This window comes from Perna viridis, chromosome 1, assembly GCF_037379345.1.
Source record: "Perna viridis isolate PV_CMFRI_1.1 ecotype Kerala chromosome 1, ASM3737934v1, whole genome shotgun sequence".
In the NCBI taxonomy this organism is placed as follows: domain Eukaryota; kingdom Metazoa; phylum Mollusca; class Bivalvia; order Mytilida; family Mytilidae; genus Perna; species Perna viridis.
Genome location: NC_142445.1, coordinates 13,260,674 through 13,286,195, shown reverse-complemented (window position 1 = coordinate 13,286,195; position 25,522 = coordinate 13,260,674). Strand labels below are relative to the sequence as shown.

The following is a 25,522-nucleotide window of genomic DNA, read 5'->3' as shown; positions in this document are numbered from 1 at the left end:
CTAATCAGTCAAGTAGTTTCAGAGGAGACGAGTTTTGTACAATTTTTAACAAGGACAACGGACAACGACGATGACGGACGCCAAGTGATGGCTAAAAATGGCACCAAAATCACTTTCTGGTCAGTGAAGTGAATTGTAGCAGCAATATAGCCCTTCTAACTAACAGGTATATAAACTTTGTTTTTTCTTTTCCTAAGCACCAGTATCTCTACCTCAAAATTTGGCGATTGATACTTGTCTTGTGACATTTGGTGGGAGAAACTTTAAGACTGGAATTACTAAATTTATTTAACAGTGTGTAGTTCACTGAATTATCAGAACTTTCTACACCTGGAATATTTAATATCTATATAATGATAAAGTATATCCATGAAATAGGTCTATGAATGGTTTTAAAATAATCAATAGTTAGTGGTCATTCACAGCAATTGTTTCACATAGTCATCATCAAATAAAATGCATATCTGCACTTGTAATGATGAAGTTAGAAAAATTAACTAAACAAAATACTGTTTCGGAGTTTACTGCAGACAAAACATTCTTTTCCACAAGTTTCTTTCTATCATAGTTTTCAAAATATTTGCTGAAAACTGTACAAAACAACAAACAAAAAAAAAACATAATTTTTCAACTTTCAAGGGCAAAAACTCGTAAAAAATAAGGAGTCGTCTGACAACTTTGATCAAGCAGAGATTTTTGTAAGCCTTATAATATGGATCATTTCTGCAACTGAAAGAATTTGGCCGAACCTAACGGTTTTGGCCATGTAATATATGAAAAACTACTATAGTCTATTTTTAGTAACAGCAGCCATGTTTTTTGACGAATCAAAAATCACCATGCCAGTTCTATGCAGGAAACCCCAAGATACATTCATTCCAAGTTAGGTTCAAATTGGTCGAATTGCGTCAGAGTAGAAGGTTATTTAATGGAAAAAACATTAAAAATAGCCAAAAAATGTCACAAAGGGCAATAACTCAAACATGGCCTAATCGATTAAAACGAAAATTAGACCACAGATTGATCTTGTCATGCTGAACACTTTTACCAATGTCAGAATTTGGCTAAATCTAATAGGTTTGGAGATATATTGGAAAAACCCCTATGTTTTATTTTTAGCATGTTATTTAAATTTAGATAAAAAATCCCCACATCAGGTCTATGCAGGCTACCCCAAGGAACATTCATATCAAATCTGGTTCATGCTGAACACTTTTACCTATGTCAGAATTTGGCTAAATCTAATAGTTTTTGAGATATATTGGAAAACTACTGTCTGACCCCTATGTTTTATTTTTAGTAACAGGGGCATGTTATTTACAGATAAAAAATCCCCACATCAGGTCTATGCAGGCTACCCCAAGGAACATTCATATCAAATTTGGTTCCAATTGGTTAAGTAGTGTCAGAGGAGAGGAGTTTGAAAAATTGTTAACAATGACAACAGACACAAAGTGATGGCAATAGCTCACATGGTCTTTGATCAGGTGAACTAAAAATGACAGGGACAATGCCCTCCTAGCTTATCTAGTTGTGACAAAAATTGTAAATTTCTATTTAAAAGACCTGTATATCTTCTGATTATACCACTGATTTTAGAAATGTAGGGTTAAAGGTGTCTGGTCTGTAAAAATTTGAACTTTATCATACACCTGGGCCATAAAACAAGATGATACATCATTATAAACAATACCCAATGCCTAAGCTTTGGTCTTTTATTGAATCAAATAAAGATAAAGAACAAAAAGTATGACATTTGTTCATGTATGATTTAGTTTCAATCTTACAAATTACTCCATTTAATGCTATTAAAATAGTCTTAAGAAGTTATAGGTATGCATTTTATACCATGAAATAGAAATTCAGTGTACTGTTTCTGAAATTTTTGTTTCAAAATAATTCCTTGATTTTACATAATTTACTTGATTGGTTCCCCAAAAAAACTTTATTTTGAGCATTAAGATTACTAACTTATAATACCATTACTTGTTATTTATACAGAAAAGTGAAATTTACCAGTATCGGAGTATAGATGTGTTCTAAAAAAAATAAAATAATTCATTGAATACCAGTATATAATAATTACATTGCTATAAAACCATTTTCAACTCAAATATCTTTTGATGTCAAATCTAATACAGAAAATTGAAATTGAAATAGAGTTTTTGCCTCATTGCCCACATTCACATTTAACAACACAGCATGAGTTCATTATATAGCGAACACGCATTCACAACAAAAATATCCACTACAAGTGTGCAAAGTTTGTGAACTACTAGTCCATGAAATTAGCAAATGTAAGAATGTCATGATTTACTTCATGAGTTTAATCCAAATAGAAATTCTTGCCATTCTAATTTTAATGTTCTAACAATATCTTCTACATGATTGAGAGACTACATGCAACTTGTGTATTGTTTTAGTATTTATTCAAAAGCAAATAGTTTAACAAAATGTAAAAACCATTCTGATTATATACAGTAATCTTCCCGTTGCATGTGGGCTATAATATCAGGTATATACATATTACCATTATAGCTATCATTCAAATCTAATATCAATGTACTAAAGTAAATGTACTCAACTCACAGAGTTTATACAAATTATCAATACCATTATAAAACTAGATCATGGTCATCAGAACCAATGACCTTGGAAACACAGCAGATGTTCCTTCCAATTTTTGTTTCAAGGCAATTATGATTAATGGATGATTTGTTAACAAAGAGAAATTTGTCTTGATTATAATGACAAATTAACATGTATTTTTATCAAGATTGATGAAAAATGAGTGAATATTGTATCCAACAAAAGAAAAACAGCTAATGTATCTTTTAGGTTTATATATATAGATGATGTAATGATATAGCATAGGCAGGAACAAATAGCATAAATATCTAAATGTCAAAGTTCATAAAACTGAAAACATGTCACTGACTTACAATCAAAACACCAATAAATCTTTATATCTTATATGGTCATGATTTTACAACTTAGCTTATGTCAATTTCTAGAATCATCTTCAGCTTCTACAACAGACATGGTGTCTATGTGTTAAACTCACTGGTTACATAACATATATTTCAAGCTAAAATCTAATTTACATACCATATTTGTAGAGGATTTACAGATAGCTATTACAGATTTAAAGTATGCTAGCCATACCTAACCAAAATACTGTAAGCGAAAGTTGTGTAAAGTTGACTCAAATCATGTTTAAACTTTCAATTGGATAATCTGTCCTTTCTGTGACCTGATATTTCATACACATCTACATATGATGCCTAACATTTCTAAAAAAAAATCATCAAATCCAGTAATTGGTTCAGCCATGCATTAATATAAAATTAAAACATGTAAAATTCTTTGGTTGGATTATCTCCCTTACCAGACATCAGCCAATAATTATCTATCTTCATGCATAATCTATTGAGAGTTTCAGGAGAAGTAATGTCAACAAATGAACAACCTGACAGATTGACACACAGATAGACTTGCAGACAGACAGAGTGTTATTTCTATATGCCCCTAAACTTAGTTACCTAGATGTATAACCAGTATAAACTCAGATGTAGCCTTTTAACAGTCAGTTTGGTCTTCTATACAAAGGTAAGCATGCAAAACTGGAAAATTTATATGTCACTTCGAGAGACACACAGAGTAATAAATGCACAGATAATGATACCAAAACACAAGAAGAAAACTTGAAGTGTATTTAATGATCGATTAAAAAATCAACTACCTGGTTTTCAATGGTATTAACTTAGAGGAAGATTAAAATTTTCTACAAAAATAATTTCCATAAGAGATGCCTTTCATTCATGGTTTCAGTGGAGTTGACTGTAGCAAACAGATGAAAAACTAGAAAAACTGTAAGGAAACTCACAAAAAGAATACACCCAACTTCAAATGGACTTAAATGTAAAATGCTTGTTGGGTTATCTCCCTTTAGCATGATCCAACAATCATCAAATTCTTTCATGCTTATCTACATTTGATACCCAACCATCCTACAAAATTTCATCAAAATCCTTTGAGCAGTTAAGGAGACATTGCTCTTACAAGGTTTGAACATGTTTGCTAGGGGTATAAAAAAAACGGATAAATAGAGAAACCTATTAGAACCATCACCTTAAAATGATTTAAAAGGTATTTTAGCCTAAAAGTTCATTAATAGAAAATCACACAGAAACAAAAACAAGTACTATCTTTAAAAAAGATAGCAGACGCAGTAAAATTTGTTCTTTTTACTTATAATTTTCATCAGGAAATAATGCATGGCATGCAATTTCAATTTCCTTTTTTGAACCGCACTAAGTTATCAGTATTTGGCCAATCTGGAAACAGAATTTTGATCAGGTGACTTGCGTTTCCATGGAAAAGCATCTTAAAAGTAAAGGGTAAAAAGCGAAACTATACCGACTGTATCGGAATAAAGATCAACAAAATGAATCCACAAGTTGTACACCATTTTATTAGTTCTTGTCTGTTTATTCTTCTTCTAATATGCATGTCTAGAGCTTTTTTATTTTCATAATTTCTCATTTACACTTCCAATGTGTGATATCAAGTCCAAGAGAGGGTAAACTATACAAGTATGTGTGATTTATGAATTTACAGCTTTGAAATAACATATGTGATAATGCGAATTTAAACTAGAAACACTGTGGGCAGGCTCACAAAGAGAATATTTCCCTTTGAAGTCCTCCAACAATAATTATATTCTTTCATAATGCCCAATCTTCCTATAAAGTTTCATCAAAATCCCTTGAGTGGTTTAGGAGGGACTTTAACATGCAAAACCTTTAAGTTAAATTATTTCCCTTTAGAGGCCTCCAACAGTAACTATACTCCTTTTTACACATCTTCATATGATGCCCAACCTTCCTATGAAGTTTCATCAAAATCCCTTGAGTGGTTTAAGAAGAATTACACTTACAAGGTTTTAACATGTAAAACCCTGAATTTGGATTATCTCCATTTAGAGTCATTCAACATAACCTATATTCTTTCATGTGCATCTACATATATTGCCTAAGCTTTCCATAAAATTTTGTTGGAATCGCTTGAAGCATTTAGGAGGAGTTGCACTTACAAGAAATGTGGACAGACTGATGGATGGAAAAACAGAAAGACAGGGTGATTCTTATATATATCTCCTAAATTTTAGTTTGCAGGGTGTATAATTAAAGTACTACCAGCAAGTGAGCATCTTAGACAAACTTAGAAAGTAAATAACTACGCCCCAAAAAAATTAAACTGAACATGTTTCTCGAAATGGAAATGTGTCATGAAATCTGACCAAGAAATGATTAATATGCTGGAATAAGACATCAATTGATTTTATATACCAGCAGTGAGGGCACACCTACAACCATTCTTCAGTTGGTTCCTATTGGACTCTGTTCTGTTAAACTGATCTGGTAGAATACAAGGAATTATGTGATACACTTAGACGGCACTTAACAACTGAATATAATATACATTTTCCTAATTTCCCCCTTAGTACATTTTTTGTAAGAATCAATCCAAGCTTCTGTTATTACTAACCATTTATCACAATCTGAAGGAAACTCATAAATAAAATACTTTGCACAGCACAGCTTGATACAACCACTGAGGTCAAACCCTGTACAGTTGGAGCAAGTATGGACACATCATTCAAACTTGGCACAGCTACAAATTTTGATTACAATTAGACAATTGACACAGGATAAAAATGTGACCAGAACTAAAGTGGTCACTTTTTGGCCATTATTCTAAAATGGTTCCAGTCAAAACCTGCAAAATCAATCCTAATTTTCCTATGGGAATATTGTACCATGTGGTACAATTTAAAAGCAATCCAATCCCTTTAACTAACGTCATCGTCCAGAAATCAGAAAAAAATTACTTGCTTTTGGCCCCTTTGTGACCCCATATTCTTACTTGGCCTAAGCCATAACCCCAAAAATCATCCCTGTCTTTTTTTTGGTATATGTATGGCACCTTGTTGTAAAAATTATATGAGATCCATTCACTTTTATTCAAGTTATTTTATGGAAATTAGGAAAATGCTTGTTTTTAACCCCTTACTCCTACAAAGTTTAAGTCTCAACCCTCAGAATCAATCCCCGTCTTCCTTTGGTGGTATGGCACCTTGCCATACAATAGTCACTTTATTGTCTGGTCATCAGGAAAATGCATGTTTCTGGTCCCCTTTTTTGCCCATAATTAATAAAAAATTCAAGTATTTACCCCGAAAACCTATCCGTCTGACCATTGTGGTTTAGAATATTGTGGAACAATGTCATAAGCAATCCTATGCATTAACTGGAGTTATATTGTTAAATTGTATGAAACGCTTGTTTAAGGCCTTTTTTTTTTACCCATATTTCTAAAACAGTTGGGGTTATAGCCACCAAAAACAGTACCAACCTTCCTTTTGTGGTTTGTAACCTTTTAATAAAATTTTATGAAGATCATCCAATTAAAATTCAATTTATCGCACAAAAACCAAGTGTTTACAGACAATGACTACACAGACAACCACAATGCCATACTAATATACGACTTCAAATTTTTTGTGGTTGTATAAAACCTGGAGACCCTATTCAGGCAAAAAGTCTAAAGCCCTCTCGCAAACATTTGATCCCCCTTGAACAACTTCTGTGAAAATTAATTCATCCTTGATTTTATTGTTACTAACCATTGACCAAAGATGAAGGAAAATCTGTCAAAAAATGAATGCATTATCCAGGCAAAAAGCCCATATCAATAATTTTTAACAAAGTCATCTCCCAAAAATTGTGTACAGCTCTACCTATCTCTATGGTAATCTTGTGTATGCTATTATTGCTTTCAACCACTGAACATAATCAGAACTACTCAGCCTTTCTCGTTACACAGAAGAAAAATCTTGAATGCACTAGGCAGAAGAATCTGTTGGGAAATTGTCAAACCCAATTCTTAAATTTTGTATTTTATTGATTTTTTTTTTTTACAATTACTTTTTGTGAGATCCTCACTTTTGCACCTAAATTCTTGGTAGAGTTATTGTTGTATATTTCTAAAGATATTTAAGACTATATTTAAGATGTAGAAGACTAAATTTTTAGTGCCACTAGGTGGATGGAACTACTTTGATGCGTTTATCACAACAATCCAGGCAAATTTTTCAAGAAGAAATTCTTTTCTGCATCTGATGTTATTTTTTAGCGTAGTAGAAACAGCCAAATAACTCTGATTACAATGACAACAGTCTGAAGGAAATCCTTGATAAAATGAAGACACTATCCCGGTGATAACATGCTATGACATAATGAAGAATGCATGGATGGTCAGGACAAAAACATTCTACCCCCACAACTTGTGGCATGGGTTATAAGAAAAAAAGAAATAAATACAAAAAAAGTTATCTTATGGTAATCAATTAGAAAAACAGTTCTTACAAAAAAAATTATTTATGAGTTTGTTTTAAACAAACAAAAAAAAACATGCAATGCTCAGCCTGAATGTACTTCGGCCTGGTGTGCTATTGCAATCACTTGGCATTTGTCGGCCTGGTGTGCTATTGCAATCACTTGGCATTTGTCGCTGACATCGTTGTTATTTACAATTGTTCAAAACGCTTCTCCTCTGAAACTACTACACCAATTGGAACCAAACTTTATACGAATGTTCTTGGGGTATCTTGCATAGAACTTAAGTGGGGATTTTTGATTTATTGAAAAACATGGCCCCCCTTACTAAAAATAAAAAATAGGGGTCAGACAGTAGCTTTTCCAATATTTCTCCAAAACCATTGGATTTGGCCAAAATCTGACATGCGTAAAAAGTGTTTGGCATGAGATCTATCTGTGGTAAAATTATTCGTTTCTTGTGTTAAGCCATTTTGGAGTTATTGATCTTTTTTTACTTTTTTGCTATTTTCAATCTTATTTCTTTCAAAAATCTGCTCCTCTGACACTACTTGACCAATTGGAACCAAACTTGGTATGTTTCTTGGAGTATCATGCATAGAACTGATGTGGGGATTTTTGACCTATCAAAAACATGGCTGCCAATAGTAAAAATAGACAAAGGGGTCAGACAGTAGTTTTTGGCATATATCTCCAAAACCATTAGGTTCGGCCAAATTCTTTCAATTGCTGAAATGATCCTTATTATAAGGCTTACAAAAGTCACCAAAGGGGCCAAAGTTGTAGGCAACTTTAAGAGTTATTGCCCTTAAATGGTGAAAAATAACGGGTTTGTTTTACAGACTCCTGGGAGCCTCTTGTTCTTTGTTGACTCTGGGTCTAATAACCATGTTATTCAAATACAATCTTCTGTTTGTAAAGGTTGTACTTAAGTCTCAAACATAGGTGGATGCAGGAGGCTAAGCAACTCCCCTATTTTATTTTCAAAAAGTTGATTTGGTAGAAAATAAATGGAAGTCATTGGGACAGACATCAAGGTTACCCTTTCCTTTTCAAAATTTCTGTATCTTCCACTGCCAAACATGAGACAATTCTAAGTACTGGTATTAACAGTGTTTGTTTTTCATAGAAAATCATGAAACAACAGAAACAAAACGATGACAGATGTGATCAGTTCTGCAATAATATCATTAAAGTTATTGTTTAAATTGTCTAAAATTTCTTTTGAATCTTGCATATAATTTGCAAGGTTTTTGCATGCATGAACAAATGAATATATAACTATGAAATTTTAAACCCAGAATAAAAAATAATTATATTTTCAATTAAGAAGACTGATGTGCAACCAAATCCGACTGGTGTGCAACCATATCCAAATGAAAATTTAGCAACTACTCAAAAATAAATCAACACTGAACTTTAGTTTCAAATTATGCTAACTCCACATCTTTAGCAAAACCTTTCCATTGTTCATAATAATTAGTTCTGTCATCATAAATGCTCTTTTGCTCTAGATATAACAATAAATCAGTCTGAAATTCTACAATCAATATCAACTAAGACAGTTGAGAAGCTTCGAAACCCTCCACATTTCTCCTTAACTGCAAATAAACAACATGACAAAAGAGGTGTGCTGACACAATTACCAGGATGCTTATTTTAGGCCACTTAAAGTTAATTTTAAGGTTGTAATGACATCCTTTTCATCCATTTTTTTTTTATTTGTGATTTTGAATTTTAATTTTACTAAGACTTGATAGGTAAGGTTATAAAACTTTTTCACACCTTATTATGGGGACAACCATTTGATTTTAATGGGGGCTGGGAAGAATTTCAAATCAAATATTTCAACTCTAACCTTTTTGAAAAATGAATATCTTGATGTTGAAAATGGGAGGGAAAAATATTCTGATCATTCCAAATTACTCTGATCCAAAGAGTAATCAAGGGAACCAAGGTTATATCGGTAATCAAAAGAATGTATTCCAGGGACAAAGACCAGACATGGAAAACAGACATACACAACAAAGAACATAAAGTAACTAAAATCATACATACAAAGTAACAAAAGTAAATGACTCCACTAAAAACTAGGAGCATGGACCAGGTGCACCGGGAGGATAAGCTTCCTCTGCTTTTCTAGAAACACCCGCTGAGTTGGTCATAAAAAGTCAAGTCCGGGGTAGACAAACAAGGAAAGGAAAACTATGACCCGTTGAATAAATCAGTTTTCATGGTGCTGATGGATACACCATAACGATCCACGAGTTCATGATGACGACCATAAAACTTCTGTAGTGATGACTTCAATCTTGTAGCAACATAACCCTGTTCCAGAAGCCTATTCATTAGAGTTCTAGCGCGATACAAAAAGTCTGGGTAGTTTCGGCAAGCTCTGGCATAACGTATGATTTGAACATTATGCTTGAACATAAAAGGAAAGATACGTTTTTATTTGATTTATGTTAAAAACAAATATTTTAACTGCTATTCCCAACATGATGAAAATAAATATTTTGATCTGAAGAAATCTTCTAAACACCCCCATCCTGCCCCCTTCAATATCAAATCATCATCCCCTTAGGATCACCTTGTAAAAAAATGTCCTGAGAATAAATACATTAAATAAAGCCAAAATGAGAAAAACTGTTGTAAAATAGAACCTCTGCTATTTTAGAAGTGACCATGCATAATGTTGTTCTCTATTTATCCTTAAGCTTTTAATAGTTATTTTGGAAAAAAAAAGACAGTCAACAATATGTCACAAATAGCCTGAATGTAAAAAATCATCCATGCGTATATAATAAAAATCATTTCTATACATTTGCATAATATTACGAAAGTTATAGTTGAAGGATACAAATCATATTTTTAGATACTGGAAAAAAAATTCTGATAAAATGCAACAGACAAAAGGTGGTAAGGCCAAAAAAATAATATGTCTGTTATAAGCTTGCTTACCTACCCTATTGTTTGTGGCTACCCTAAACATTTTATGACAATTTTGGCTCAAGCACTGTTAAAGTCTGTAATATTTCCCCATTAACTCAATGAACATACAATAATTTCCCTATCTACCTTCTCTAAACCCTTAAGTAGGACTATCCTAGTGTCTGGTGGATACAGATGATTCCTTGCACATGAAAGGATACAAAAGAAATAAACAATTTATCACTGAGCTGCTAAGTGTTTTTTCTATCATTCCTCAATAAACATATCTATGTGTCTATTTTAATTTTAATGAATAAATTTCAATAACTCAAAAATTGAGATTTTCAAATTTTCCAAAATAATCAAAAGGAAACTTTCTGAAAGTTAATTGGTGTAAGCGTGTTGGAGTTTCAGTGCAAACATGTGGAATGGACACATGAAGGGACATGGGTAAAACAATATGTCCCCTAACTTCTAGTTACTGTGGAATGAAAATCAACTTCTGATTTGAAAATGCAAAATTTCACTTTAAAGCAGAAGAAAATTAAGTCTACAATAAGCACAATTATTGGCTCCAGTTTAATAATTTCAGTCAACCTGTCTTAAGATGCCTTCTGAAGGAAATACAAGTAACCTTGGTAAGCATGGCCAAATACAACTTCACACCATTATGTTGGACACTCAGCCTAAAAGATGTCAGTGAAATTGTTGCTTAGTAATACCAGCACTTCATCTATTGCAATAGAGAGGAATCACACTTATGAGGCCATCATAAGTAATCTATCCCTTAGATAGCTTGTTTCTGATGGAGCAAATGAAATGTTCATACATTCCTTTCTATTCATTTTGGCTTTTAAATTTCATTATAACTCACCAAAACAGATCTTTGCTAGATATTGTACATTTTCAGCTACTCCGCAAAAAATAAGAAGCCACTTTCGTGAGTTCTCAATAATTTGCACTAGCCAAATGCAATTTTTTTTGGTGAGTTGTTCAGTGGATGTTTCAAACACCAACATTGTATTAATAATTCAAATCCATGCAGAGTAAAATACAACTTGAAGGCTATGAAACCTTTAACATCCAGAATTAAAACTGAATTATCACTGGAAACAAAATGTTACCTGTCATGGCGGATAGGCAGCTGTCTCGCATAACCTCAATTCTACAGGGAACCTCATTCTGAAATAAAACATGCAATTGATTAATAAGCAAATAACATGCACTGGCTCTATCCAGCATTCAAGTTAGTAAGAGTAAAACCTTGCATAACATATTAATCTACAATATCTCTATATAAAGCAGTTACTTCTACAGAAAATTTACTATCTTCTGCATGCTTTTTCTATGATACAAGTAAACCTATAAAAAAGGCCAAATTAAAAAAAAATGTGTGTTTCTTACAAGGATGATTATACGAGGTCGCCAAACAAAGCAGAAATTGGTAAAATCGGAAATAAATTCAATTAGTGGAATTCCACTGAAAAGCAGAAAAAAATCATTCCTGTTCTTATTACCCTTCCCACCCCATTTTTTTCAGGTACAAAGAGTGTACCCTACATTTTTTTTTTCTTTTGTCATTTCCAGTAAGTACTTTTATTATAGTCAGAATGTTTCTCTCATAGACTCAATGTAACATTTTTTAAAAACTTACCTACTTTCCCTATTTTTTTCAAAGGTGTAATAATAAAACACGTTTTTTTTTTGGCCTCAGCCTTCTGCTTTACTGGTTCTCATTGGGCAACATAGGTTATTTTGTATTAAAATTGCAACCATTAACATTTGGGGTGTCACACTGCATTGACCACATATTTACAAGTGATATATCATGTGTAGAATATAATTTTTGTTGTGACATCACAATACACCATTTTAAAGTTACCAGGATGTTGATCGCCTGCTTTAAATAAAAAATGTGCTTTTCTAGCAAAAATTTCATGCAAAATTTTGTCTTTGCACTGACCAGACAAAAACGTATATGAACTGGTATTAACTAATGAAAAGCTCATCACAGTCTTACATCTTCCTACATATTTATCAAAAGCCTTATCCAAATATTAGCTTTATATAAAGTCAGTGCACTGTTATTGTTATTGTCTATGAACTAATTTTACTACTATTACACCTCCAATGGATCTTAATTTTACTGTTAATCCAAAAACCAAACAAGAGACTCCCAGGAGCCTGAATTGCTCATCTGTTTTTTTGCAAGGGCATTAAATCTAACAAGGATTTGTCTGACAATTTTGACTCAAAAAAGACTGGTAGGCCTTATCATAAGGAACATTTCAATTGAAAGTTTCTTTCTATCAATCATAGTTTTCAAGATATTAGCTGAAAATTGTAAAAAAAAAAAAAATCATTTTTCACCTTTCAAGTGCAATAACTCTAACAAGGAATCGTCTGACAACTTTGATCCCTTGCAGACTTTAGTCAAGTAATGTCAGAGGAGATGATTTTAGAAAAAATTGTTGACAACCACAACAAGTGGCAAGTGATGGCAATAGCTCACATAGCCTTCGGCCAAGAAACCTAAAATGGGCATCTCTCGGCTTCCAAAAGAACATTTATCAAACTGTCAAAACTTGATCCTTTTGTCAGAATGACTTCTTATGGGTTTTAAAAATTTATGTAAAGACATACTTTTGGGTCTCATGATTTTGAATACAACAGTATGACTGTTCAACTAATAATGTATTCATGAAGACCCTTTACAGTGTACCTAACCTTCATATTGTAACTGGAAAGCATAAGTTACTTACAAAATTATACTTTAGCCACAAAGGATCAATCACTAGACATCTTAGTGACAGGTCAGTGACAAACTGATTCGGTAAAGAATTAATCAGTTTTTTGACTGACTAATTAATTCCACTACATACTACAACACAGTTAGGTTGTCCAGCAACATTTCCCGCCACCTTAAGAGTCTTTAAACCATAAATGACTCTCAAAACATTACATATGTGAACCCTGTGGGTTTTCAGGGTTTTGGCACTTACTTCTCTATCTAGGTTGCCCACAGTTCTATATGATAGATTATTTAGGTAGTCCTTAAAATTAATTTGCAGTCCTGTCCTTAGGACTTCCAATAAAATAATTTAAGTAGTCAAATGACTACTAATAAAAATTTCAAGTTAATCCTCTCTCAAATTATTTAGGCACAAGACTATCAAATCACTGTTGGTGTTGACCTTGTTTTTTAGTTGGGTACCAAATGTAATGGAAGAGCATGATTTACCTCACAAAATAACAGCCTTCAATATTTTATTTAGATAGGATCACAAAGCCTTCTTTAACCTATATATTTGAATGCATAACCATTTATTTGAACTGCAGTCTAAGGGTGCCATAAAGATATAACCATTCCTGTGTTGCATTACTTAATACTGCTGGGGTTCAAACTACTTATTCATGAAAACCTTCAAATTGCGAAACAAAAGTGATCTTGAATTAAAAAACAGATGATTCAATTCTTAAAAAGAGCCCTAAAAAGATGAATGCATGATATCACATTAATCCACTGAATAAAATATCATATTATATAATAGTACATTAGAACTGGTAAACTTGAAAAGAGAAATTCAGACTCCTTTGTGTAAAAATTATCTCCAAGGACACAATTTTAAATCTGTACTTATATAAACAAATAAAATTGGTTAAATGTTACCAACATAAGCTTAACTTTTTTAAATTTCTGAGACAGTCTTTACATGACATGCAGATATCTATTCAAAAGCTCTATTATCTAGAACATTTATTTATGTCTTTCTTTTTTTTTTCTTTATTTGAAATAAGGAGCTGTCTTTAAATAGCTATTTTTCATTTCAGTTTCTAATAGTTACAATAGGACAAACAAGATGCAGTCAGACCAAATTAAAGAAGATGTGTGGTTCTATTACCCTACCCAATGTGTTTTTCTTGCTTGAAATAGTGTACATTTAAGTTTTTCTGGGGTTTTTTTTTGAGTTTTTCTGTCATTTTCAATAAGCACTGTTATAGTCAGAATATATCTCCCAAAGACTCTATGTAAAAACAAATAATAAATGGGGGAAAAAAACACCCCTACCTACCGACCCTATTTTTTTAAAAGATGTACTAAGAAACATGCATATTTTTTTTCCTCATGAGTATTTAACACTGTGCAAAAACAATATAGACTTGATTTCTTAACACATGCGACATATTTTTTCTATTGAAAACATTATACTTACCAGAATTTTTTGGGGGGGAGGGGGGGGGCTCATAATTTTACATATGTATTAAACCATGATGTTACATCTCTTAAAACTGTTTCTACATGGTAAACTAAATTATCTGATATTGGTGAAAGTTCCAGATAGGCTGCTTTTTGTATATACCAGTATAATTTTCACAATATACCATAGGCCATAGACCATGTAAGACAGATCTTTACAGTTTAGTATCAGAACATCAAAAGCATAATTTTTATACTATTTAAATAACAATGTACCAAGAAAGATGAAAAAAAAAACATCCATGGGAAAAAAGATAAGAAACAAGGAGATCAAATCACTGACACTGCATAATTTACATTAACACGGGAAATAGTGCACAACTTATGATGCATAATGAATGCAACCTTTTCAAACACCCAGCATGACTTATCTGCATAATAGTGTAAGATTACAAATCTCAGCAGTGTGTCTGAATGAACATAGTATTACAATGAAGAGAATAGAACAAATATGTAAAATATACTGAATAGACAACATAAAATAATAGTGACATTAGAATTGTTTCAGTTGATTCCAGCAGAGCAAACAATACCAGGTTTCTCTATTCAACTCAGCTGTCATGCATAATCCTTATTCCTATCTCTTCCTCTGTTGCAACTGTTATGACTTTCTTTTCACAATAGAAAAAGTGAGAACAAAAAACCTTCTGATTTGACAGATGTATTTTTAGTGCACAGCAGTAGAAATTTGGATTGTAAGAAAAAAAAGACCCTACGGTTGAATGATAGGGGAATCATAATTTAAAAGGAACCACATAAATCTCCCCACCTCAGAATCATATTCAAGATGGCCACTGTCATCCATCTTAATCCACCATCAAATGTCCAGTTAGTTACCAGACCACTGGAGTTCCCGTAATATTCATTTTTGTAAAGTTTCTCACTTACATTTACCAAAGGCATTTGTTTCTGTATAAATTATATACCACACACCTTTTTAAGAATATAAAGGTTAACCTGTGATGTTAATATCCCTGCATTCATCCTGATTTTTTTTTCTTGCCCCATATTTTTTAGTTATCTTCAACATAAAAAAAAATGCTAAATTCTCATCATATTTCAAAATCAGGGGCAGGCAGGTACATTTTATTTTTTTTATTTCTTATCAATTGAAGTGAAAAAAATGCTGCCAATTTGAAAGAAACTGACCAAAATTGGGAAAAAATCAAGATAAACATTTTTTGGAGATGGTAAAAAAAAATTAGGTTGGGAGGGATGAAAACCTATATTTTTTTTTATTTTGGCCTTACTCATGTGATGTGACTAAATGGATGATATAGAATTGAAATTATTTTTTTCTGGCCTCTGACAGTTTGTGATAAATCATAATACTAGCGATCATTCTGCTTCATGAAATCTCTAAAGGTGACCAATGATGTCCCATGTAAAGTTTGTACATATGTATGTATTGTAGATTTGCTGTTCTTAACCAACACTGACTTGAGCATGATAAAAACTGATGACAAATATCATCTTTCATAAACATTATCAACAATTTCTGCTACTATTGTAATGTCATACTGACTAAGTATGACATCACTGATAAAATCAAGGTCTGATGAAAATCACCTATAAAACCCTTTCGTGCAGGATAGTGGATAAGCATGCATGTGATATACTTTGTTAGGGCTTGAAATAGAACAAATTTTCCTCTTGGAAGTGTACATCCTTGTTCACTAATCCACAGTCTACATGAAAGGGTCTGATTATTTCTGTCTCAACCTTTAAAACTTGACATTATATAGTGCATAACCTTATCCAAGGCACTGCAATGGAATACAGCTTTTATCTTTATATTTTGCTACCTATAAAGTTTTATTTCCCCCTTTAACTTTCTCACAATATTTAAACCATGGTCTCCATGTGTGAATAGTTGTAGCCCAATTGCACTTATCTTCAGAAATCTACTTTTAGGTACCTCCCTGACCTTTAAAACACTATAGGTTACATAAAATATAGATTTTAAAAATCAGATAAAGGAGTACTTTAAATTTACCCTATAAAATTCTGACCCTACCTATTATCAGTTTATTAAAAACTCTCTTGAATGTTTTTATTTATCTCCAGTCTTTATAACAATGATTCATGCATATCAAAAATCCACCAAATTCACTCTATTTTTTAATTCATAACTCACTGTATTAATTGCCCAATAAATTCTGAGCTTTTTCATGTCATTCATCTTTGCAAATATGCAAATTGGGTACATATACTCAGTAGAGAGGAAAAGAAAGTGAAATCAAAAGAATTCTCTAAAATTAATGTGTCTATTCAAGACTCTTATAAATGGGAAAGCTAATTCAAATTCATAAGATCATCTGAGTTGTTGCCACAGCAACATGTCAAATTTCATTTTTAAATTAATGTACTTCTAACTAGATTTTTTTTATCATTACATTCTATTTGTTATGGCCATTTGGGAAAAAATAGCAACCACAAACCACAAATTTTGTCTATTTTCTTGGTACCTTTCACTTCAAGTCCCCTTAAGGCTATCGAAATAACAGTAAATGTCCAGGAAACAATAGGACATCCTTTTTTTTCACATTTAAAACATATCTACTTTTAAAATTTCTTTTAAAAAAGTTGGTTTGGTAAGGGCAAAATTTGGTCTGAAAAACAAAGTCTTCATAAAGAAAATTTAATGTTGTTTCTCCAGCTCTTTAATGTGTTTTATAATTGATGTGATTGGTTTATGATAATAATTTGATCATATACAGTAGTATATTCTATTCAAACTTGGCTGAGATTGTGAAAATCTGTAAAAACTAGAAGCCCTGTTTATCACAGGAGCCCCCGCTTCATTTGTTAGTAATGATTTTTGTTTAAGTAAATCAAATGTGTCTGTAAGACACTAATGATGCCCCTGCTCACAAGATTTGCCAAATTAGGAACATATTTATTTTTGTATGAAGACACGGTTTGCAGATTCAGAAATCCTTCCAAGACTTGTGATACTCATGATCTGTTGGTTAAGCTCAATCATTCCAAGACTTGTAATGATAAACTGTTCCAGTACCATAATTCGAAAAATTTGGGGATCAATTTGGAGATCAGAAATTCCTAAATATATGCATATCTACATATTGTATCCTAGCCACATAGTGTCATGAAATTCTGTTTAGTATTGTCAGGCTAGTTGCGATGAGAAAAAGAGGACCCATGGACGGACTGTCGCATTAAAAATGTTTATACCCCCATAACACATCTTTAACTGTGTTGCTTGGGATATATGCTGACAAAAATTACCAAGTCTAACTATCACCCAGTTCTGTAATATTCCTAAGTCCAATTATCCCCCATTTTCGTAATATTTCATGAAAATCAAGATCCTATGACCTTGCACACCATCATTATGTGTAGAAACATACTGCAAAAAAAATTTAGATGAGGAGATAGCCATACAAGCCATATAGCTCTATTTCTTATGAAATTGACTAAGTCTAACTTTCACCAATTTCCATAATATTTCATGAAAATAAAAATCCTTTGGCCCTGCACACCTCCATCATGTGTAGAAATATCCTGTAAAATATTTTAAATGTAGTTCAAAAACTGAACAAGGAGATAGCCAGACAAGCCATGATCCATATATTTCTGAGTAAAATGACTAAGTGTAACTTCCACCAATTTCCGTAACATTTCACGAAAATCAAATTCCTTTGGCCCTGCACACCTTCATCATGTGTAGAAATTTCCTGTGAAATATTTTAGATGTAATTCAAAAGCTGTATGAGGAGATAGCAGGACAAGCCATGATCATGTGCAATCTGGATGGATGGATGGACAGACCGATAGGGATAAATTGATATGCCCCTTGACAGTTTGTTGCGGGGGCATAAAAAGGCTGGAAAACACCAAATTTTGTGCAGTTTTTCACTCTTTTAACGATAGCCACATGCAACTTGTGTAAAAGCATCCTGAGTCAAGAGATATGTGACCACTTCTGTTCCACAAAAAAAAACATCTTAAAAATTGCAGAAATGTTACAAGTTAATGGTTTTTGCAAAAGTTACATAAATGCATACTGTTATTTCTGGAATAACGTCATAAATCTATCCAAAAACATCTTATATTCAGTGTTTGGAACCATTTTACTATACTACTACTACCTAGAAATCAGCTTTAATCAAATTTTCAAAATGTCCAAATTATGAGGCCAAAAGGGGTCCTTACAGAACGTCCTCCTTTATGCATTTGTAAATATTGCAGAAATTAATACTTGTTTCTGTTTTTTCCCATTTTCATGTAGAATGACAGTTAATTATAATAAACTGTTTTTGTGTAAACTGCTGGATAGTCAGTGAGCATGTGTGACATACTTCAGAAAGGTAGGGCCTAGGTAAGAACAAAGGAATTTTCCTGGCAGAAGTATTTATTGAGCAAGCAGAATGGAGCTAACAGACTATCTGGCATTTAACACAAGAGGGTCTCTTATAATGAAATGGTGTTTTTGATTATCCACAAAAAAGTTTATTTTATACAGTCAAAAATGTAGGAGACTGATGTATAAAAAATCCTGCATGCATTAATCTTCATAATTTTAGTTACAATACAGGACTTGAAATATTTTATTAAAAATCAACATAATCACACTCAATCATCATTTTAACACACCTATATACATGTTTCAAACTCTTCCAATTTATACATTAGATACTTATGTTAACATGTAGAATTGGAATAGTCTAATCCAGGTGCATGTATACAGAAACTGTTAAACAAATCTAAGTTGCGCTTAAGCAGATTCTCAAAAACTTTTAAGTCTTTGTTACTTAAATGCCCCATTATTTTACCACGAGCGACTTTTACAAGAAATTTTTAAAAAATACTGACTAAATCCATATGTGTCTTTCCTTTTGGTTCTATTTATTGTTATTAAAAACTAGAGGTCAAGAGAGCCTGAATCGCTCACCTGGTTAACCATTTGCTTATTTGAAAAACTTGAGGAATGAGACAGGCTAAGTTAAAATCAACTAAATTGTCAAATGCAGGAAATGTTTTTCATAGCATTTTCATGACCTGAACCAGTATTGCTAAAGACAACAGTTCTGAATTTTTTTCAAAAACCTGTCTTATGACCCCTAAGTTCCATTTTTAATATAGGCAGCCATATCTGTTCATGGATTAAAATTCACAACAGTCATTTTGAGCACAAGACACTAAAGAACTATTATGCTTATTTGTATTCAATGATCTTAAATGGTTTTAGAGAAGATTTTTAAAGTTGTACATGTGAAAAAAAAAACAACAAAAAAACTGCTTCAGGGGTTGCAACTCCTACATTAGTCAATGAATGGTTTAGAAAATTTCAGCATAGGTCCTTCTCGGGTTGCTTAACAATTTTACCCTATGCCAGAAATTTGGTAAAGGCAACAGTTTTTGAGTTACAGTCAAACCTCAATAGCTCGAACTCCAAGGCACCATTGAAATGTGTTTGAGTTATAGGGAGTTCGAGAAATTGAAGTTTGTATATTTCCGTAATTTTTTCGTTCCCAGTCCAAGTTTGACTTTATCGTTAGAAATTGCTTACTTCTTACAAAGTTGTGTTAGTTCGTGCATCCTTTTCATTCACTTTCAGAAGATTATGTTGATTTGTTAACATTAAAAATGCTGTGTTCGCTTTTAAAAATGTTCCGAGTTCGAGATCCTTGGTCAATGATTTGTTTTTATCCGATTTTCTTTCATGCTTTTATCATACCGACTTCGGGACATTCTCAAACTTCAATCAGTACTATGTTAAGATAAAAACTACCTAATTAGCGATGACTTAAGATCTACCTGCAATTAACTGAAATGACTGACTAATGATAGGGTTTCAGTTTTCCACACCTTTTATTATCCAAAATGACAAAATGGCTGACGAGTTCTAGTTAGTAAGGATTATTCTCTAAGATTTATTACCAAATGGACCGACTAGTCAGTTCGAGTGTTCGAGAAATCGAAGTTCCAGAAATCCATGGTTATTTATAATGATTATACAGGAGAAAATTTTGGTACTTCGAATTGTGTTCAAGAAATCCCGGGTGTTCGAGCCATCCGAGTTCGAGCGAGTGAAGTTTGACTGTATTTGCAAAAAACTGCCATCTGACCCCTATGTTCTATTTTTAGTAATGGCGGCCATGTTTTTTCATGAATCAACAATCCCAACTGTCAATTTGTGTGGGATACCCTAAGGAACATATAAGTCAACTTTCATTGAATTCTGTGCAATGGATTTTGAGAAGAAGATTTTCAAAGTTGCAAATGCGAAAATACAAAAAAAAACTGTTTCGGGGCCATAACTCCTACTTCAATTGACCAATCGATTTGAAAATTTTGGCATAGGTCTGTCTCATGATGCTGAACAATATTACCCTATGCCAGAAATTTGCTAAAGGTAACAGTTTTTGAGTTATTTGCAAAAAAGCCATCTGACCCCTATGTTCAATTTTTAGTAACGGCGGCCATGTTTTTTCATGAATCAACAATCCCAACGGTCATTTTGTGTGGGATACCCTAAGAAACATAACTGCCAACATTCCCTGAATTCTGTGCAATGGATTTTGAGAAGAAGATTTTCAAAGTTGCACATGTGAAAAATGCAAAAAAAAACTGTTTCAGGAGCTGTAACTCCTACATCAATTGACCAATTGATTTGAAATTTTGGCATAGGTTTGTCTCACGATGCTGAACAATATTACACATGCCAGAAATTTGCTTAAGGCAATGGTTTTTGAGTAATTTGCAAAAAACTGCCATCTGATCCCTATGTTCTATTTTTAGTAACGGTGGCCATGTTTTTTCATGAATCAATAATCCCAATGATCATTTAGTGTGGGCTACCCTAAGAAACATAAATGCCAACTTTCATTGAATTCTGTGCAATGGATTTTGAGAAGTAGATTTTCAAAGTTGCACATGCAAAAATACAAAAAAAAACTCCTACATCAGTCGACCAATCATTTTCAAAAATTTTGCCATGGGTCCATCTCATGATGCTGAACAATATTACCCATGCCAGAAATTTGCAATCTGACCGCTATGTTCTATTTTTAGTAACAGCAGCCATGTTTTTTTCATGGATCAAAAATCCCAACAGTCATTTTCTGCAGAACACCCTAAAGAACAATCATGCCAAGTTTAAAACCAGTCAGTCCAGTAGTTTCAGAGGAGAAGATTTTTTAAAATTTGACGACGATGAAGATGTCGAGAATGGACACCAAGTGATGGCATAATCTTACTTGGCCTCTGGCCAGGTGAGCTAACAAAAGAGCCATACTTAATATAAAACCCCATGACTTAACAACTTAGTTAACTTTAAGTCAAGCTGGGCATCATTTTATTTTCCTCAAAGGAAAGAAAAGTTTAACTACTACTGGAACCCATCTTACATGTGATATACAAATAACTTTTACTCACATTATGTATTCCATACATTGAGCAGAAAACTGACATATAATTTTTGTTTGCCTTATCTTTGCTTTTCATTACAAATATCATTGAATGGTCAGATAATTTTGCTTTTAAAAAAAAAGGGGGGGAAGACAAATTCTAAGAATAAATATTGAAGAAGCATTCAAATTTTTCCCACAGATAAAACTACTGTGAAAATAGCGAAATTACCATTATCGGTTTAGGGAAATATTGTGTATGAAAAGGCTAGCTTAACATGTAGTGCATATTACGAAAAAAAAATATATCAATAACAATTATACTGATAAACATTTCATAAACAATATGACACAGAATTTGGACTCAGAGCAACAGCCTGTTTCTTTTTAGGCACGCAGCTGTTTTAGCCAACTTCAATGATCCACAGCCCATGTTTTTCTATCTAATATTTGTACTTTTCAATAACAAAATGCTCCATTACATCAAATCATATGGTTTATTTCTTTGATGTAAAAAAACAGCCACAAACTTCATTTTAGTAAAATCCAAGTTAAAATCTACTTCTACTCAATATTCTACAATTTTTGCAAACTATATTTATGGGAAATTTAATAGTAGAATTTAACTTTCCCACTGCTAATTTGAAGTTTCAATCATCTAAATACCAAAAATAGCTTATTAACTCTATAAAATCAATTTCAAAGAGAGAATTATCACTAAGTTTTAACAAAATGTACTATCACTTCCCCAGGTTGACAGGAAATAGGAATCCTAAAGCACTCCTATCAGACCCATAGCTCTTACATGTGCATCAGAAGAAAGACAAAAGATATGTCAATCTGGCACAAACATTCAAGTATTGGTCGCGTATGAATAGAAATAGGCAATAGAACCATAAAACCAAAGTATCCTTTTAAAATCATACCATGATATACACAAGTTCCGAGTTTATTGATGAAGTCAGTCCGCCTTGATTAAAATATTCAGATATATTCATTATAATAGTGGGAGTGAAGGCAACAGAAGAACAAATGATGAAGTGACATACAGACCAAAAGTCTTGAAAGACCATATAAAATCAAGATTATAGCAAGTTACATAGTTAACTTCAGGTAATATAATTTGTTCAATTAACTATCTTAAACACTTCACCAGGTCATTTAATCAATAGAAGATCAACACTGACTATTCCATTGAAATTAACTATGCTACTACAATTTTCCAGGATTCATTTTCAGAAAAAAATTAACTGTTGTTTGATGTTTATATCAGCTTCACATTTGTTGCGACTTTCTTTTTTTTTCTAAATTTTATACACTTGAAGAAAAAAAAGCAATCTTAAATGCTATGGCAAGATATCTACTCTTAGAGGGCTATTCCCCTTCTTGAGTATTGTTATACCAATAAAAACTACATAAGACGGAATTATCAATCATATTCTTTATTATTTAGTTGTTCACACCTCTCTAACACAAAATTACATTATCTACATCTGTTCAAAGTGTCTAACACCATCCAGAATACCAATACTGGTTAATTTTCATCAAGGCTGTGTATATAATTCAAGACTGAAACTTGAAATTTAAAAGTTCTAAACAGACTTAAATTGTTAATGATATTATCTATTCAATAGATCTTATTTCAAACAATATTTATGAAGTTCTTACTCAGTAAAATAAAAAAGCATGATGGGCAAACAAACAAGATGTCTCCCAATGTGCATGTACCAATAACAGAAACAACATGACTATAACTGTTACAGCAGAAAGTCATTTCTGAAATCAATGTAACAGTGATTTTTTTTTTTTAAATGTCAAGAACTTTCTTTAAAATAAGATTGCAAGAATATAAACCATAGACGATAATTGTGCTGCTCGGGAGGGAAAAAGTAATATTTATCCATTCTACATTAATAACTTCACTTTAACATTTGAATAAATGCTACTATGTTATTTGCCCAATGAAATAATAAAGCCAATCCAATGGCATATACCATCTTAGTCTATTATGAATTCCATAAGTTGAAAGACATAATATGGCAAGAATTAATTTCTGTTTTTCTTGATGAACATTTAAAATCTAAAAAAAAATTCTAACATCTGTCTTGACTTCCGCGCCTATTTAGTTCTTCACAGACTTATGACCAAAAGCAGAAGATTGAAAGCCTTGATTATGACAGATTAATTTGTAGTAACTAATACAAGATAAAATCTTATACAAAGTTATAGAAAGTTTATCATAATGACAGTTGTTTTTATTGTACAATATGTTACATTTTAAGAAAAAAAAAGTATATTCAGAAACTACTGTATATTTTTATATAAATAAGGAAGAGAAAACATCTTCATTTAAACATAGTCATCTGCATAAGAATGTCTAATGTAAAAATACCACAGTCTCTGTACATCGTTTGTTTCAAGAAAGAAATTTGAAATAAAAATATAAAAACTATGAGCAAAGCTTACTTGATGATACCCCCCGCTCCCCTCCCTAAATCCCATTCAGCATTTCAAAAGAATTGTAGATTAAAAGATAGTCACCCTTGTGTTGACCAATAACTAAGTCCATGTTTTTGCATCAGGAGACCATTACAGTGGAAAAATAATGGTAAATGGTATCATGTAATTAAGAAAGTATAAAAGTTTCATCAAATTCCATTCAAAGGTTTAAGAGGAGTTGCAGATTAGAACTGGGGACAGACAAACAGATGGACAAATAGACTGAGACCATGATTGTGATACATGTACCTCCAACTTTTCAGGGGTATAAAAACTGATGGGGTAAAACTGATGGGGTAAAACCAATTCCATAAAAAGCCATAAAAAATAGCTTTTGATCACCTCTTAAACAGAAGTTTTTACCTGTTACTTAATTTTGTAACTTAATTAATGTAAATTTTTTTTTCCAAAAATGACATTAAAATGCATGACACTATCTTACTAAGAAATGTTATCTTTGATACCAATAGTGACTCTGTAGCTAGGAACATTTATACAAAATGTCGCAGAGACACAAACCAAAAAGCAAACACATTATTTATATCCATGTGAAACCATCTAAGGCATGATGCCCGACTTGTTAACTTAGGAAAAAAAATGTCAACAAAAGAAAAAAAAACAAAATTAACATCAATAAAACTATACAGTTCAACAGGTATGGTCTAATTCGAAAACCCAATAGGGCAACACATTTTTCCAGAGTTTTATTATCTTAGCAGTTTATTGTATTAGATAGAATATTTTATGAGTATTAATTCATAATAAATCTATTTCTAGCATAAGTTTTTACTGCAGGAGACTACACAATGAGTATATCACCATTATAGCCTTCTGGGTGAAGGATACTGAAAGGTTAAAGCCAAGTTCATTGATCATTATGAAACCCTTTCGGGGGAAATATCCATGTTGTTTACTAATCAACAGTCTAAACCAGGTAAAAAGAATGTTTACTGACCTAACTGTACATAGTACAACACTATCCTAGACAAGTGATACCCCCCTAAGGAGTAGTGAACATTTTAATTTTTATTTTTTTGGAATTTAATATGAAAGAAAATTTG

The 25,522-nt window shown here is 32.3% G+C and overlaps 1 protein-coding gene across 2 annotated transcripts in view; it reads right to left on the bottom strand.

Annotated features, from left to right (window-relative positions):
* The window catches only part of LOC148627321 (uncharacterized), a 110,289-nt gene that overhangs the window by 72,149 nt on the left and 12,618 nt on the right, over positions 1-25,522 (bottom strand). The window contains exon 2 of one of the 2 annotated variants that reach the window (XM_088571315.1): positions 11,456-11,513. The exons of the other annotated variant lie outside the window; for it this stretch is intronic. Coding sequence (XP_088427441.1) covers positions 11,456-11,513 — 58 coding nt within the window. The remainder of the gene's footprint in view (positions 1-11,455; positions 11,514-25,522) is intronic. 2 annotated transcript variants of the gene reach the window in all.